An 18,696-nucleotide genomic window follows, 5' to 3' on the forward strand; every position below is an offset into this window, starting at 1 on the left:
CAGTCTCAGGACTGAAGACCGCAACAACAACAACAACAATAAAGACTTTGGTAAATCTGCTTATGACTCTACATCTCCACTTGTATTGTATACACTTGTTTATCACATGGCCAATGGGCACAATATAGTGTCAACATTACAGTCATCTTTTAGAAACTCAAAATAAAATGACAGCAACGGACTTCCAATGACAAAATTGTCTTTAATTTACAGTTACTATGCAGCAATAAATTCAGCTGGTTTATCGGGTTTATTTGCGTGACCACATTAACTGTACAAATAATGTCTCTCTGAATTGGTATTGTATTGTGAAACAAATATGCACATTCCCTACAAAAATGTGCCATTTGTAGTTCTAGGAGAGAATAATTTATGTGTGCACATGCGATTGAGAGAGAGAGAGAATGAGAGAGAGAACATGAGTGCATTCAGCTAAACATTTCTACTTGTTGAGGAGTGGTCTAACTTCATATACACATTTACATTCTGTCCTCAATTTGCTATCCATTCATTAAAGAAAATGTGTTATATTTGTTGAAGCATGCTGAAATGCAACATGTTTTAGTTTCTCCTGAAATATCACAGTCTTTGTATTACATAAATACTAAGCAAAAAGGATAAAAATCATTACAATGGAAGAATACAAAACAGCATTGAGGTTATAGTTTGTAGTTCCTAGTCTCAATAGTTGAAATGAATCTATGAAATGTGCCCCGCCAGTTGCTGCACTGGAAAATAATAAATGCAGATTTACAGAACAAACAATGTGAATCTAATGCTTTAATCTATTTGTAAACAGTTTAAAATGTACTCTGCAGGATCATCATACTCGTTTGATTGAAGTATCTTGGCTTACCTTGTACTGCCCACTTCCTGGTAAATGAGACAATCTATTTGACAGAGCAGCAGCAGTTAGAATAATAGTTTCTTCCAGCTTCTCACTTGGATTTGTTTCATGACTAAGTTTCAAGACACCTAAAAATAGAAGAAAGTATCAGAAGATAGTAATTAATGAGTGCTGGTGCGCACACTTTGGAATATGTATTTATGATAGAAAAAGAGTGGCAGCCCAAAAACTAAGAATGTCTCTTATGTGTGACACAAACATTTAACACCACATTCAGGTTCTGTTGAATGGTTATCTTTCAGCGTTGTTTTCTGCTTCTGTCCTGCAATTTTCTTAACTGGAGTGTTCAAAATATAAAACTGACAAAGCATATTCTATATATCATTGAATCCCTTTTCTTTTCTTCTTAGCTCTATTCTTGAATTGAAAATCGATTGAAGGCTTCAAGCAAATTGTATACACTGATGAGAAAAAACATTATGACCATCTGCTTAATACCGTGTCCATACACCTTTGGAATGCAGTGCAGCAGTGATTCTGCGTGCATGGATTCAAGAAGTCAGTAGGTTTCTGGAGTATGTGGCACCAGATGTCTATGCAGTTTTGTAAATTGTGGGCCTGTGGTTTGTGGGCACAGAGCTGGTGCCAGATAATGTCCCAAATGTGTTCAATCATATTCAGGTCGTCTGAGCTTGGTGGCCAAGATATCAGCATATGAGCTCACTATAGTGTTATTCAAACCATACTAGCACCCAACAGTCTATCATACAATAAAGAGTTTGCAACAGATAGTAAAATAAGTGGTAACATTATAAACACTGATTCTAAAAGAGACAGGTGTATGACTGCAAAGTGAAAGGTTACTTCTAGTACTGGGGGGGGGAGGACTCTTGATACACAATTTTCTAGTCTCATTGTCATTAATAATCCCAACAAAGTACAGCCAAATCCTTATACTACACTTCTGACAACATAACAAGCCTTCACATGTAAGAGTAGAAGTAGTAAAGAACTAGCAAACTTAACAATTATGGATATTAACTTGGCTGCAAAACCTTCACAAACAGGAAACAAACTTAGTGTGTACTAAGACATTGGCTTTCATTTTAACATATGTTGGATATTTAAATAACCGTTTCCTTTTCTTTTAGTAAGATCCCTTATCATCCAAATAGTTAATCATAAATAGGATCTAGATCTTCACTAGAAGAGGCAAGGCTATTAATAGAAGAGGCCATACCTGCGCAGTTTGAAACAACTGTAATTCCACCAACCTCTCCCTCTGAAATCAGTAAAATAATAAACTCACTGAATAGTAAAAGCTCTTACGGAATTGATGGCATTTCCAGCAAAGTACTTAAAGCTTGTTCCCCACAGATAACTAGGATTCTCAGCCACGTATGTAATAGCTCTTTGGAGCAGGGTGTTTTCCCTGATAGACTGAAATATGCCATTGTAAAACCATTGCATAAAAAGGGGGATACGTCGGATGTCAACAACTATGGCCCAATCTCTCTTCTGACAGCTCTATCAAAAATTTTTGAGAAAGTAATGTATTCAAGAGTAGCCTCCCATATTTGTAAAAATAAAGTACTAACAAAATGTCAGTTTGGTTTTCAGAAAGGCTTTTCAACAGAAAATGCTATATATGCTTTCACTGATCAAATATTAAATGCTCTGAATAACCGGACATCACCCATTGGTATTTTTCGTGATGTGATCTCTCAAAGGCCTTTGATTGTGTAAATCATGGAATTCTTTTAGATAAGCTAAATCATTATGGTTTGAGTGGGGCAGTGCACAAATGGTTTAATTCATACTTAACTGGAAGAATGCAGAAAGTTGAAATAAGTGGTTCGTGTAATGTTAAAACAACAGCTGATTCCTCAAACTGGGGTGCTATCAAGCACGGGGTCCCACAGGGTTCGGTCTTAGGTCCTTTACTGTTCTTGATATACATTAATGACTTACCATTCCACATTGATGAAGATGCAAAGTTAGTTCTTTTTGCTGATGATACAAGTATAGTAATAACATCCAAAAACCAAGAACTAAGTGATGTAATTGTAAATGATGTTTTTCACAAAATTAAGCGGTTCTCAGCAAACGGACTCTCTTTAAATTTTGATAAAACACAGTATATACAGTTCCGTACAGTAAATGGCACAACTCCAGTAATAAATATAGAATTTGAACAGAAGTCTGTAGCTAAGGTAGAATTTTCAAAATTTTTAGGTGTGTCCATTGATGAGAGGTTAAACTGGAAGCAACACATTGATGGTCTGCTGAAACGTCTGAGTTCAGCTACGTATGCTATTAGGGTTATTGCAAATTTTGGTGATAAGAATCTCAGTAAATTAGCTTACTATGCCTACTTTCATTCACTGCTTTCATATGGCATCATATTCTGGGGTAATTCATCGTTGAGTAGAAAAGTATTCATTGCACAAAAACGTGTAATCAGAATAATTGCTGGAGCCCACCCACGGTCATCCTGCAGACATCTATTTAAGGATCTAGGGATCCTCACAGTAACCTCACAGTATATATATTCCCTTATGAAATTTGTTGATAATAATCCAACCCAATTCAAAAGTAATAGCAGTGTGCATACCTATAACACCAGGAGAAAGGATGATCTTCACTATGCAGGGTTAAATCTGACTTTGGCACAGAAAGGGGTAAATTATGCTGCCACAAAAAAGTCTTTGGGCACCTACCAAACAGCATCAAAAGCCTGACAGATAGCCAACTAACATTTAAAAATAAATTAAAAGAATTTCTAGATGACAACTCCTTCTACTCATTGGCTGAATTTTTAGATATAAACTAAGTTTAAAAAAAAAAAAAAGCCTTATTCATTGGTGTCATGCAATATTTTGTGTAATGTAATTTCTTGTACAGACATCTTTTATTAACCTGACACGTTCCACATCATTACAAAGTGTTGTATTCATGATCTATGGAACAAGTATTAATCTAATCTAATAAATGCCATCACATCCATCCCTGCGCTGAAATGTTCGTCATGACTCTGAATGACACTGGAAGCATGTTGTTCATGTACTGGCTGAGAGAACTCAATCAGGAAGAAGAATGCACTAAAATGACTCTGAATGACACTGGAAGCATGTTGCTCATGTACTGGCTGAGGGACCTCAATCAGGAAGAAGTATGCACTAAAATAACCACAAATTACAAATGATTTAATAGTGACACAAGGTCACTTTAAGAATGACCATTTTTCATCAAATGTGGAAAATAAGTACCTGCTGAGCTACTGTGAGTTTTTTTGTGTTATTTAACTACAGAAAACCACTTGAAAAATTCAGATAAGGGAAAGATTAATCTTAAAATGCAAATCTATGGTACACACTAGATAAGCTACCCAACATAACGTAAATATGGTTATCTCCGAGAATGATTTCAAACAAACATATGTGACCTGCTAGTGCCAGAAAGTAGAGAGTGCCACACACAAAGCATATAATTACTCGTCATTCAGCTGTATAATAATGGAATCATATATATAGATCAACAAAGACACTTAACATTATTTTAGCAAATTTTAATTAGAAACCTCCCAATTTGTCAACTAAAACCAAGGTACTGGTTTACTCAGATACTTTGACTTGCGCAAGTGCATTTTGCTGTATTTTCCTTAATCATTTTCACATAACTGTAGTTATCTGAACCTTGCTAACCCCACATTAACAATCACGAAAGGTAAATTTTCAAACTATCACATTTAATTCATTATAAGAGGCCATGTTAAAAGTAATGCTCCTAAATTTCTAATGTGAATACTCTTAAAGCTTTTTTAATAAAAACACACATTACTAACATTCTATATGAAACAATGGAAAATCTGGGATGGAATAATGACAACTTCATGAGAATTATAAATTGTTACTCAACCCACAGCACCACAGATAGGCACAACAAAAAGACTGTCTTTTAACCAAAAGCTTAGTTGTTTGACAGTCTTCTGAATTGTACAAAACACACCCTCATGCAACTCTTGCACTTGCGCAACTCTCGAACTCTCACACTCACGCGTATGACCGCTGTCTCTGGCTGCCGAAGCCACACTACCAGTCTAGCCTTGGCAGCAAGAATCAGTGGTTGTGAGACTGAGAGTTGCATTTGCATGAGGGTGATTGTGTTTGTTGTCTTATTCGGAAGAAGGTCTTTTCTCCAAACTTACTTGTTTGACAGTCAAATAGAATACATATTGATGTTAGAACATGTCTGAATTTTCTATTTGACACAGATTTCGATTTTACACAGAGTACGCGAAGGAACTTGCCCCCCTTCTTGCAGCGGTGTACCGTAGGTCTCTAGAAGAGCGAAGCGTTCCAAAGGATTGGAAAAGGGCACAGGTCATCCCCATTTTCAAGAAGGGACGTCGAACAGATGTGCAGAACTATAGACCTATATCTCTAACGTCGATCAGTTGTAGAATTTTGGAACACGTATTATGTTCGAGTATAATGTCTTTTCTGGCGACTAGAAATCTACTCTGTAGGAATCAGCATGGGTTTCAAAAAAGACGGTCGTGTGAAACCCAGCTCGTGCTATTCGTCCACGAGACTCAGAGGGCCTTAGACACGGTTTCACAGGTAGATGCCGTGTTTCTTGACTTCCGCAAGGCGTTTCACACAGTTCCCCACAGTCGTTTAATGAACAAAGTAAGAGCATATGGACTATCAGATCAATTGTGTGATTGGATTGAGGAGTTCCTAGATAACAGAACGCAGCATGTCATTCTCAATGGAGAGAAGTCTTCCCAAGTAAGAGTGATTTCAGGTGTGCCGCAGGGGAGTGTCATAGGTCCGTTGCTATTCACAATATACATAAATGACCTGGTGGATGACATCGGAAGTTCACTGAGGCTTTTTGCAGATGATGCTGTGGTGTATCGAGTAGTTGCAACAATGGAAAATTGTACTGAAATGCAGGAGGATCTACAGCGAATTGCCGCATGGTGTACGGAATGGCAATTGAATCTCAATGTAGACAAGTGTAATGTAATGCAAATACACAGAAAGATAGGTCCCTTATCGTTTAGCTACAAAATAGCAGCTCAGCAACTGGAAGCAGTTAATTCCATAAATTATCTGGGAGTACACATTATGAGTGATTTAAAATGGAATGATCATATAAAGTAAAGCAGATACCAGACTGAGATTCATTGGAAGAATCTTAAGGAAATGCAATCCGACAACAAAGGAAGTAAGTTACAATACGCTTGTTCGCCCACTGCTTGAATACTGCTCAGCAGTGTGGGATCCGCACCAGATAGGGTTGATGGAAGAGATAGAGAAGATCCAACGGAGAGCAGCGCGCTTCGTTACAGGATCATTTAGTAATCGCGAAAGCGTTACGGAGATGATAGATAAACTCCAGTGGAAGACTCTGCGGGAGAGACGCTCAGTAGCTCGGTATGGGCTTTTGTTAAAGTTTCGAGAACATACCTTCACTGAAGAGTCAAGCAGTATATTGCTCCCTCCTACGTATATCTCGCGAAGAGACCATGAGGATAAAATCAGAGAGATTAGAGCCCACACAGAGGCATACCGACAATCCTTCTTTCGTCGAACAATACGAGACTGGAATAGAAGGGAGAACCAATAGAGGTACTCAGGGTACCCTCCGCCACACCGACAGGTGGCTTGCGGAGTATGGCTGTAGATGTAGATGTAGACTACTATAAGCAGACTGAAGGCGTTGCTATGGGGAGTCCTCTTTCTCCTGTCGTCACTAACATGTAAGTGGAACATTTTGAGGAAGAAGCTTTAGCGTCAGTGCATCTAAAACCTACCTGTTTCTTCAGATATATGGATGACACATTTGTTATTTGGCCAAATGGAAGAGACAAGCTGATGGAATTTCTCACACATCTCATCTCAAGACACGAGAATATCAAGTTCACCATGGAGGTAGAATCAGATGGGATGCTCCCCTTCTTGGATGTTCTCATCAAAAGACGAGATGATGGCAGGCTGGAGCACAGCGTGTATAGAAAGAAAACTCAACCGACTTATACCTACATGAGGATAGCTGCCACCACCCCGCACAGAAGAACAGTGTACTAAAAACTCTTGTACACAGAGCTCGCACCCTCTCTGACGAGGACAGTCTCCAACAAGAATTGTCCATCTGAAGTCCATCTTTCTGAGGAACAGAATTGAGGAAAGGCAAATCCAGGATGCTCTACGTCCAACACTTGCAACACAACTGGCAAAAACTAATGAAGAACCTGAGGAAAGCACGACCATGGTATTCATTCCATTTTGTGTAGCCTTATTGGGAAACGCTGGATGCATTTTATGCAAATATCAAGTAAAAACCATCTTCTGCCCTGCAACTAAAACCAGAGCACTTCTTGGTAGTGTTAAGGACAACCTTGGTTTACGTAAATCAGGGATTTACAAAATACCATGCCAATGCGGTAAGGAATACATAGATCAGACAGTTCATAACATTGAACACAGATGCCATGAACACCAATGGCACACGGGATTGCAACAGTCTAATAAGTCTGCAATCACCGAGCATTGTCTGTCAGAACTTCACGGCATGGATTATGACATGACCAAAGTCCTAACAAGGACTTCGAAATATTGTAAATGTATCATCAAAGAAGCTATAGAGATGAAAATAAGAAATCCTGAACTGAATCGTGACACAGGCTATTCCCTTCACCATGCTTGGGAACCAGTCATTACCCAGATTAAGGAGAAGATGGAAATATTCCTCAATGTACTGACTTTGAGGGCAGGGGGAGAGGAATCTCTGAAACGCCACCAGCAAACCTCCCTGGGCGCAGACCTACGAGGGAACATCCAGATGCTGGGCCACAGGCCACGCGTTGAACCCCGGCAAGGACGGTTAAGAGAACACCCACGGCACGGACAGCGGAAGGAGTGCCCAAGGGATGGGAAAGGGGAATCTGATATATACCTCACGCCTACCATCCCTTGGCAATACATCAGCACAGCTGATGATGGCAGCAAGATCGATTACCGAAATATTGATCAGCACACCTGATGATGGCAGCAAGGTCGATTACCAAAATATTGTGTCCTTTGTACACTCACACCAGGCTGTTCACCTGAGATTTATTTTGTCATGAAATATGCCTGGAGAAATTGAAGAATCACATCACATAGAATGTTAATAACATTTGTTTTACTTGAAAGTCTTACAGAGTTTCCACATAAAAAGTTTGAAGGCATTACTTTTCAGTATTCCCACATATATAGAACTTTTGTATTTTAGTACTTCTTATATTCTTCTGTCATATGAAACAAATTAATTGAGTATGTTTGCAGTTTTAATTGTATACCTTTCAAATTTTATATACATTGTTTTTGTTTGTGAATTTGATTCTACAGTATGTTTCTTGAATTTTCTATTAAACTTTGAACTAAGTATCCTCTTGTGCCTAGACACTGAATAATTAATAACAAATGAAAATATTTTTGGAGACATTTTGAGAAATATCTAAGCACAAAGACTGAGATATATCTGTGTCCAACAGTTTCAATAAATATAAAATTTTTGATACTGTACCTTTTACAATTTGGGGGCTAGGATGTGAACCAAGAGAGAGAGCCCAAAAATATCTTTCATTCTCTTCCAGTTTTGAATCATCACGCAGCTGAAGATATTTCATAGCTGCTTCATGAGCTGCTGCAGTCTGTGCAGCACCAAACACATCCAGAAGTTGCAGCCTGCCATACGAATAACAAAATAGTCTTTATTTCTTGTGCATTGTAATGGTTAGATCAGTTTTACTGTTATGTCATTGATCTGGATGAAGTAGGCCTATGTCAGCTAAGGTGTCAAATGAGACAAGAAGTTCTTATGCTTCCAGGGAGAAGTGGTAAATTGAATGCACTGTTATATGAAAGGCACTGGCAAAATAAAACTCTATACAGTCAATCTTGTCTAAGCAGAAACTACACTTCCAATTTAGAAATTTTATATATAATTATAGAAAGTCTGATTCTGGTGTGCACGAATATGATCCCAGGAGCCTTATAGTTGTTTAACAATTTAAGAGAATAATTTGGCTCAATCACACTTTTACATGTAGTTTTTTAAGATGATTAAGATTATACTTCATGTACATCTTGCAAGTCACTTTACAGTGTGAGACAGAGGGTACATTTGGCATGATTATCATTTCCTTCCTGTCAATAGCCCATTCACGAATGAAATATGGGAGTGACGCCTGCTGGTAAGCCACCATATGAACTAAAATTTCTGATTCTTTTCATCTTGGTCATTTTAAAATTCTTCCAGTGAATCTCAGCCTGGCATCTGCTTTTGGCGAAATTAGTTTTGTGGTCATTCTCCCTTAGATTGCTCCCCACAGTTACGCCTACGTATTTTAGGATTCTTACAGTGTTCGGTTATTTGTCGCATGCAGTGTAATTGAACAGTAACGGATATCTATCTATATGTGCAAGTTGTGTTACATTTATCAACAGTCAGGCCCTGCAGCAATTATCAATTTTCTACAGGTCTTCTTGCATTTTACTACAGTATTTTTCTGACATTATCAACTATTTATACATATTGTTGACATTGCTTTGGGATACTTCCAAGCTACTTTTACATCTACCAGTTTTGTTCTGTTAAGAATAACATACTGATTTCTATCTACTAGAAAGTCCTGAATCCAGTCACAAATCTGGTCCAGTACTTAGCAACCTAGGAAGGTAATAGATAAATTAAGTTTTCCTTTGTCTTTAAGCAAATGTATTTAACTGTAGATATAGCTCAAGTACAACAGAACTAATCATGACAGCCAGGTAAGTGCAACAGAACTAATCATGACAGCCAGGTACATCTTGACTGCTGCTGGTAGTGTTGCAGCAAAGATGAACATAGTGGGTCCTATTCTTTCTGCTGCATACTCCAAGGTTCGGCCTGTGATAAAGATTCATAATTCACAAAACATAGAGCCAATCAAAAATTGTCATTAGCTGTGTCAGATGTAAGGGCCAAAGGTCATGAGCAGATACTGTGTCACTGTACACAGGCAATTTTCTGGAGGTAGTGAAAATCCACATATTGAGGAAGGCCGTCGGTGACCGCCTGCCTCCGCCCCCCCTCCCCCAAAAAAAAAATCCAATCACTGATGACCTTGTAGAGCTGGTATGGTAGCACATTATGGAGAACCATCGCTCCACAATTACGGATCTCAACAGACTTTTTCTGCAGATATCACAATCTATTTTGCATGAAATTTTTACTTAGCATCTGATGTTCAAGAAAGTGTGTACCAGGTAATGCTGAAAACCTGACACCTGAACACAAAATGAATTGCTTAGGAGCAGAAATGAAATTTTTGTAGTGGTACCATGATGACAGCAACAAGTTCTTTGACAGAATTGTCATAGGCAATGAGATGTGTGTTGCTCAGTTTACCAAAAAAAAAAAAAAAAAAATCAAGGAGCAGCTAGTGCCTTCTGATTACAGTGAATCCCCAGTCAACACACAACTCAGACTGTGCCAGTGCAGAAACTGATGTGCATGGTATTCTGGGACAGCAAGAGCATTCTGTTCGTTACTTCCTGCCCTGAGGTGTAAACAGAGAATGCTGGCAATTAGCTGGCCACTGTGGCCGAGCGGTTGTAGGCGCTTCAGAACTGCACTGCTGCTACGATCGCATGTTCGAATACTGCCTCGGGCATGAATGTGTGTGATGTCCTTAGGTTAGTTAGGTTAAAGTAGTTCTAAGTCTAGGAGAATGATGACCACAGATGTTAAGTCCCATAGTGCTTAGAGCCATTTGAGCTGGCAGTTACTCTGTAGCACTGCAGAAATTTCAATAGGCCTTTCAAAACAAGGTGCATAGACTGCAAAGTGCAGGCATTGTATGCATCCATGACAATGCTCCTTGCACTTCAGCACAAAACAACTGTTCTGAAGAAGTTCGACTGGGAGCTTTTTGATTATCCTCCATACAGACCTGATCTTACTCCTAGTGATTTTAATCTTTTCTAGCGCCACAATGATAAAGAGCTGAAGATGACTGCCATTTACTGATTTCATTCTCAGGCAGCACAGTTCTACAACACAAGAATTCAAAAAGTTAATCCCGTGATATGACAGGTGTCTCACTTTTGGTGGTGATTATGCTGAAAAAGAGCTAAAATATTGTAGTATCTGTTGGCAACAAAGTTTTATCGTGTAACAATGTTTTATTTTTAAAAATTTGGAAACTTAATTTGTGTATTTTGTTCACAACTCCACTGTGGAGAACAGTATTGAATGTCTTTTGCAAATCAAGAAAAACAGCATCAACTTGACCACTACTATCTTTGGTGCCGTGAACAAACAGACAGAACAAGCTGAATTTCATGACATCTGTTTTCGGAATCCGTATTGCTTTGCAGAGTAGATTTAATCACACTGAAACTGAGATACTTCGGGAGAGCAACTGTCCACCATCAGACACATATATCATCACAATACTTCTTTGTATACATTAAGGAATAAAAGCACAAATTGGTTAATATTTTTTTAATAAACAAAGAAATCCAACTGCTAAGGAAAGGCAGTGATGACACCCTAGTCTGAATATTTTACTATTTTTGTATTTATGAACCAATTTGTGCTTGCATTCACTGAGTTCTGGCTCTTGTTGTGGTATGTGTCTGAAGATGACAGCCTGCTCTTCTGTGATAGTTCAGCTTTAATATGATTGAATTTTAATGTCATTAGCATTGTGAGTATGGTTGTGCCAAATTAGTCTCATATGCTGTTAAATTACAACTGTCTCACTTCCACTAGCTATGGATAAATTTGAAGTATATTACAACTGTTACTAACTATAACTAAGTATCTGGATTATGATTTTCATATTGATTTTATACCAACCTTACATGTCTGTCATTAGTAGCATAACAAGAATTTAACTGAAATTTTTACCATAACAACACTGAAAATAGTGACTAATTAAAAAGAATACAATGAATAAGATTCTTCTTAAGTTCTTGGTAGTCTCACTTCAGATTACTAATGAAGTATAAAACACTAGGGAGGATTATTTCAAACTGGCTGAAAACCATTATTTAGCTGAGCACAAATATTGTAGTATAAATCCAATTAAATCTGTACTTTGATGAATATTGATGTTAAATGTGATAATATGAACATAGTAAGCTCACTCAGCTCTGACATTCTGGTTAATGTGTGTATATTTATGAACAGCATTTTGCTGGCCACGGTGGCCGAGTGCCTCTAGGCGCTTCAGTCCAGAATCGCGCGACTGCTATGGTCACAGGTTCGAATCCTGCCTTGGGCATGGATGTGTGTGAAGTCCTTAGGTTAATTATGTTTAAGTAGTTCTAAGCTCTAGGGGACTGATGACCTTAGATGTTAAGTCCCATAGTGCTCAGAGCCATTTTTGAACAGCATTTTAATTATGATTGTACATTTTCTAATGTTATTGGTTTTGAGTGTTATGTAAATAATGTAATTTAACAGCACCTAATTAAAGAGCCACAAAGATTGGCTTAACTACTCACTCCAGTCTAGAAGTAGATTTGTGTTAAAACAGCAGTCATGACAGTGAACTAGATATAGAATTAATGAACCCACTTTTTAGAAAATCCCACTTTTAAGAAATATTTCCATTAGTTCTATTTCCGTTGGTTCTGGCAAAATTTCCATAAGAACACTGCTACTCCTCCACGCTTTTAAAGAACCTCGCTTTAAGAAAAAGTCCACTTTTAAGAAATGAACATGAAATATGTTGCAAATTGGAGTCCAGTTTATATTTAATTCCTAACAGACCTGAGTGGGTTTCCAATTTCTTTCTGTTTCACGTAAGTAGTATGTTTTGTCATGAGACACATTAAATGGTAATTGATTCATCCGGTCATTACATAACTAGATCAAACTCAGTAATTCAACTCCCTTTGTAGTGATACTGGCAGATATGCTGAAAGAATTGGAAACTGATTTCCATTTCCATGTAACGTATGTCACATGATGTGATGTCACCATCACAGAGCCAACAAACTATGAAGCCCAAAAAGTGTAGTTGTTTGTTTATTGAAGTGTTGACTTTATCAGTTTTGCTTTTGTCGAGTTATGGCCTGCAAACATAGAAAGTGTAAAGTTCACCGAAAGCTGGTGTTCATCTGCACTGTCAATGACAGTATTAACAAAAATCATTCCAACATGCTGAGGAAATACAGTTTAGTGCCATCTACACATGTGGTGTATTCAAAAATAAGGGAGCGTTCTTAAATGTCAAAGCTATATAATGATTCCTGTAGACCCAAAAAGGAAGAACATCCATATCTCTATATTTAGTGATGTGGAAAACATTCTTCTTAAGTAGTTACAAGGACTGCAAAGTGAAAGTGTTCCTATAAGCAGAATCATACTATACGATAAATCACTCCAAAGATTGACAGTGAAAATTTCAGTGCTAAGAATGGCTGGTTGAATTATTTTAAAATATCATCTTTCGTTACCAAGTGTAAGTTGAAAAGTGAGGCTCCAGTCAAAGAAAGTATACTCTATTGAAAGAACAAAACACTAACATGACTGATAAAAGATTATGAGCCCAGATACATTCTCAACACACATGAAACTGGCGTCTTTTACAATTTACTTCCTGCAAAATCATATTCAGTTAAGGTATAATATGCCATGGAGGTAACAAAACTAAAGAAAGGAAGACAATGCTATTATGTGTAAGTAGTGATACAAGTGAAAAGTTCGCCCCCCCTTCCCCCCACTATTGATTCCAAGGTGTTCCCAGAAGATGAAAAATACTTCTTTGTGCTTACGAGTACAACAGCAGTCGCATGGAGGTGTCAGAAATCTATACAACTTTTCAGGCATTTAGATGCCAAGATGGGTGCAGCAGGAAGGTGAATTGTACTTTTTATTAATCTATGGCCCTGTAAATCCCAAGCAAAAATAATTTCTGAAGAATGTAAATGTGTTGTGTTCCTTCCTCTGAACTGTACAAGTCATCTGCAATCTCTGGACCTGGGCATAATACAGTCTGTTAAAGCAAAATACAGAGTGGCAGTTACATAGAAGTCAATTTCACTGTTTGAGAGAAAGGAAGTGATGAGGCTCAGCAATGTACAGGCTATGCCTATGTTTGTTACTACCTGGAATTCCGTAACACAGCAGACTGTATTCCACTTTCTTCACAACGGCTAGATGTAGTACATCAGTTTCTGATGAAGAATAATGGAGTAGCAAAACTGATATTTCTGAAAATGCAGCATTCTAGGATATTATTTGTTGTGATGTGAAATCCTGATTTCCACACTTGCAGTTGATGCAAGTGAAATGCTTATGAATGAAGGAGCACAGGCAGAAGCTGGCAGTGATGGAAATGAAGAAGAAGAAATGGAGGGCACTGCATCAAGTTCCGTTGTTGCTTTCCAGAGACTTGGTACTATTAGGAATTTTTTTTATATTTTAATGGAGATGAATCAATACCGACTTAATCAACCAGCTGGAGTGATAACTTCTTTCATTACAATATGCTGGAAGGACAAAACAAACAAGATTTCATAATTTTTTTAAAAAAATAAGTGTATGTTCTGTGAAAAGTGTAATATTCTCTGGTGAAGGCTGTGACCAGAAGCTGCTCTGTAAGTATCTTTTCGTTTTTGCCTGTCTGCAGCTTAATGTGTCACCTTTATGGTAAGTAGCAATCTATCTACATTTTAAGGGATTTTGTATCAGTCTTGCTATTGATACTGTTGAAACCAGATACACTGATAAAACTTCAGTTTATTACTATTGCTTGTAGAAAACAACTGCAAAAGAGTTTTTTTATTTCAAATTATGGTACAGAATTGCTAACCAGTACTTACCTACACGTATCGATAGACACATAAAAGTAAACACTCTACCCTAGCATTTGGAACCAATAGTTACTTCCTCAGAGAAGAATGGGGGATAGACACAGGATAGGTTAAAAAGGAAGGGCAAGTTATTCAGACCCACAACAAGTGGCTCCCTCTCATTCTGGGATCTCAATGATGTACCCTTCCTTTTTTCACCTTCCCCAGTCTATCCCCTCTCTCCTCCCTGAGAAAGGAGCTATTTGTTCCAAAAACTAGGGTAGTGTATGAAGTTTTGTGTGTGTGTATTGGCAGTACTAACATTTGTCCTGAAGTTCAGTACTGGAGAGCAATTTTATCCCATAATTTTAGTTTTACCAAAAGAGTTGTTTTTCTTGCTTTATTTAAATATGTAAGTAAATACTTGATCTATTTATTTAAAAAAGTTATAGCCAGTTTATGTGCCAATGATACACAAAGCACAAGATGAAAGTGAAAATTAGTGTTCATAGTGCAGTAGTAACAAACAATACACAAGTCACTTCACATACTCTACATATTCATAGTATGTGTTGTTTCTGACACCTTTCCCCATCAGAAATTTCTTCTTCCTGCCCCCCCCCCCTTTCTTTAATTCATAATGCCTGTCTTTTTCTCTTTCTTTCTGCAGTTACGAAATAGCTTAGGGAAGGATAGTCCTCTGTTGATTCCCCAGAAAATGCCAAGCATGTACATTGTTGCAGGTTGTGTCCTCTTTGTGATTATGTTGTGCAGGATACATGTATTTGATATTGCCACTATCACGTAACAAAAAAAGCAAGTTTTCTCCACCACTTCACTATGTAGTAGTCCAGAGTCCACCATGGCAGATGCAAGTCATAAAGGTGTGTCAACTGTGCCTGACAACAGCTACAGGTCTTAATTTTTTTTGCCATTGTCTTTGTTGTGACACCCTGCTTGGAAGCTACCAAATGAATCACAATACTAACTGAACTTATACGTTGCAGTAACTCATCATTCTAAATGTATTATTTGCATACTTGTTTATAAAGAAAACACTAGTTTTCTTTCTGAATTACTGATAGTTAATTTCCTGAGATGTTTCACATTTTACATGAAAGACAGCATCAGTGCATGTCAGTTTTTTTTCATATCTTTTCACCTGTGACCACAGAGAGAATGAACAGAAACCATCAGAACAAGCGAAAATATAATCCAAACTTCCTGGCAGATTAAAACTGTGTGCTGGACCGAGACACGAACTCGGTCCAGAATCGAGTCTCTGTCCGGCACACAGTTTGAATCTGCCAGGATGCTTCATATTAGCGCTCACTCCATTGCAGAGTGAAAATCTCATTCTAAAAATATAACTGACCTCCTCTGAAGATTCCTTTCATATAGAAGGTGAATCTCATCAGGGAAATTAAATACCAATATTGCAAAAAAGTGTTTTATTTATAAATAAATACTTACATAGTTGACACGGAACACAGTCACGCCAACATACTTGTCATATCTATTTGGTTTATTAGCCATATAAACCTTTAAACCTAACAACAAATTATGACTAGTGCTAAACTACTCACATTAATGACTATGGAAATTACTTCAAGATTACTTTATATATGCATGTATATTAGGAGAAAAACAACTACTTTGAGAGAAGCCATTATGCTTCTATTTTCTTCTTGTATGTATTGGTTATGGTCCACATTTCACTTTCATTTATGCTACACTTCAGACGTGTGTCTTCAGAAAAGACTTTTGAAAACTTAAATTTATATTACATTTTAAAACCATTTCTCTTTTTCAGGAGCACTTTTATTTGCTATTGCTAGTCAGCAATTTATGTCCTCTACTTCTGCCATTAGTTATTTTGCTATCCAAATAACAAAATTCATGTGCTACTTTTAATTCCTCATTTCCTGATCTAATTCTGCCTCCTTCTCCTCCTCCTCCTCCTCATCATAATCATATTTAAGACTACTACATTCCATTACTCTTGTTATACTCATCAAAACAAACGTTCAACACTGACTATTCCATTCAGCTGATCGACTTAGTCCTTTGCAAACCTCAAAGTTTTTATTTGTTTTCCACAATCTTTAATTTTAGTTCCAAATTTTCCTTGGTGACCTTTACTACACACTTAATGTGGAGTTGAATAACATTAATGAAATGCTACAATCCTCTTTCACTCCCTTCTCAACTATTGCTTTCTGTTCTTGTCCTAAATCTGGTTTCTGTACCAGTTATATTTGATCAATTTTTTACTGATTCAGTTTTATCATACAATATAAATTGTACAACTGATATTGGACAGAACAAAATGAGAATAAAGTAGTATTTTGCGTGAGTAGAATGGAAGTGAAAGTAAGTTGGTGGATATTCTTTGAATCTAAACTATAGCTGTAATTGTGTAAGGACAGGTCAATAAAAGGGTACATAGTATCAGCAAAACAGTAGGCAACTTAAAATTAGGTAGCTATTTTTACAATCTGATTTTTTAAAGTAACATTCATTTTACATATTCAGAAATTCTTTTGCAGAATGGAAACAGTGCTTTGTCAGAAATGTCTCTCTAACTAGAGAGTTTCAAACAATATGTTCTTAAGATAGGATTCCAGGGGAATCAATAGGTGGAAAATCCATGAAGACAAAATCTATGACAAGAGTATGTGAAATACCTGTGGCAATTGCACTTCAAAAGGAATTAGACTTGCCATGATTCTCAAAATGTGTGTAATCCAAGTCATTGTTCAATATATCAAGGCCATCCATCATCTGTACAGGATAAACTTTAGCTCCATTGAAAAAAATATGAAGCTTATGTCAGGAAATTTTGTGTTTTTGGTATATGGATCTGTGGTCTGCTGTGAATTATTAGAGAGTAATTACAATATAACTATGATTTTTTACCCCAGTTCTCTTTGTTTCTCTGAAAATACCTTCAAAACAGTAAAAATGTGTGTATTGCGCAATCCTTGTGACGTGGAAGGATCCCATAAATGAGGTGCATATCTGCCATTTCTTAATCAATAAACATATCCTGCTGCTCTGATAACTTAATGCACAACTATCGCTGCCAGGAAAAGTAATCTGAGACAGAATCCGGTGGTACTGAATGCAAGCTTGAGGACGAAGAGAAATTGAGATATTACTGTTGTCAATAGTACATACTGGGAGTGAAAGAAACAGGCTTGTTTCCATACAAGAAACATATTGCATACTGTTGATATCTGGACTGTTGTGCACATACTTTCAGTGCAATACAGATACAAAGAGAAATGGAGATGAGAAATCTAAAGAAATGTAACTACTTTGTGATGAACAACTGGAGACCACAGGTCCCCAACTCCAAAATACTTAGTAAATATCCCTGATGACTCCCTAAATGCTGCCAGAGTTCTGTTTTAACCTGAGAAATTGTCATGTCATAAATCATTTTCTCCCAACTTTGTCCTCTTTACTGCACACTTTTTACTCGAAATAAATACGGAAGCACACAAAACTGTATCGCTTACAAAGCTGTAGTAATAGATTTCTCAATTATCACTAATTATTATGATAACCCAGAAAAAGATATAAGCCAGACAACTATATGGCAAAGTAAATATCTGCTTTTGAAATCAACTGTATAGTATCAAGGTAAAAAAATGGTATGTTAACACTCACACTGTTTCTTCATTCTTTGTGTATTTTAATATTTTGAAGAGGTCTTCTTTCTTTGATTCCCTTACTACCATTAGCAGCTTGAGGAAAGCAGTGGCTGAACGAACTGTGCCAAGGTTATCCTTCTTCAGAAATTTCTTATTTTCCTTTAACACTGTATGAAGCTAGCAAACAAAGGCAGATTTTAAAAATTATGAGGACATGCGAAATGGAAATAACATGTCATTATTTTGAGCTTGCTGACAAAACATATATGTGAGTGATTAAGTTAGTAATTGTAGGCATTACATTCACAGGACACAATGGCTGTAAGAAATTAATATGCAAAGAAAC

The 18,696-nt window shown here is 37.2% G+C and overlaps 1 protein-coding gene across 4 annotated transcripts in view; it reads right to left on the reverse strand.

Annotated features, from left to right (window-relative positions):
• LOC126336762 (microsomal triacylglycerol transfer protein) overlaps positions 1-18,696 on the reverse strand; it is a 189,758-nt gene that overhangs the window by 17,338 nt on the left and 153,724 nt on the right. For all 4 annotated transcript variants that reach the window (XM_050000771.1, XM_050000769.1, XM_050000768.1 and 1 more), the window contains 3 exons: positions 18,367-18,527; positions 8,426-8,586; positions 857-975 (listed from right to left, as the gene is read on the reverse strand). In XM_050000771.1, coding sequence (XP_049856728.1) covers positions 857-975; positions 8,426-8,586; positions 18,367-18,527 — 441 coding nt within the window. The remainder of the gene's footprint in view (positions 1-856; positions 976-8,425; positions 8,587-18,366; positions 18,528-18,696) is intronic.

Source organism: Schistocerca gregaria, chromosome 2, assembly GCF_023897955.1.
Source record: "Schistocerca gregaria isolate iqSchGreg1 chromosome 2, iqSchGreg1.2, whole genome shotgun sequence".
Classification (NCBI taxonomy): Eukaryota; Metazoa; Arthropoda; class Insecta; order Orthoptera; family Acrididae; genus Schistocerca; species Schistocerca gregaria.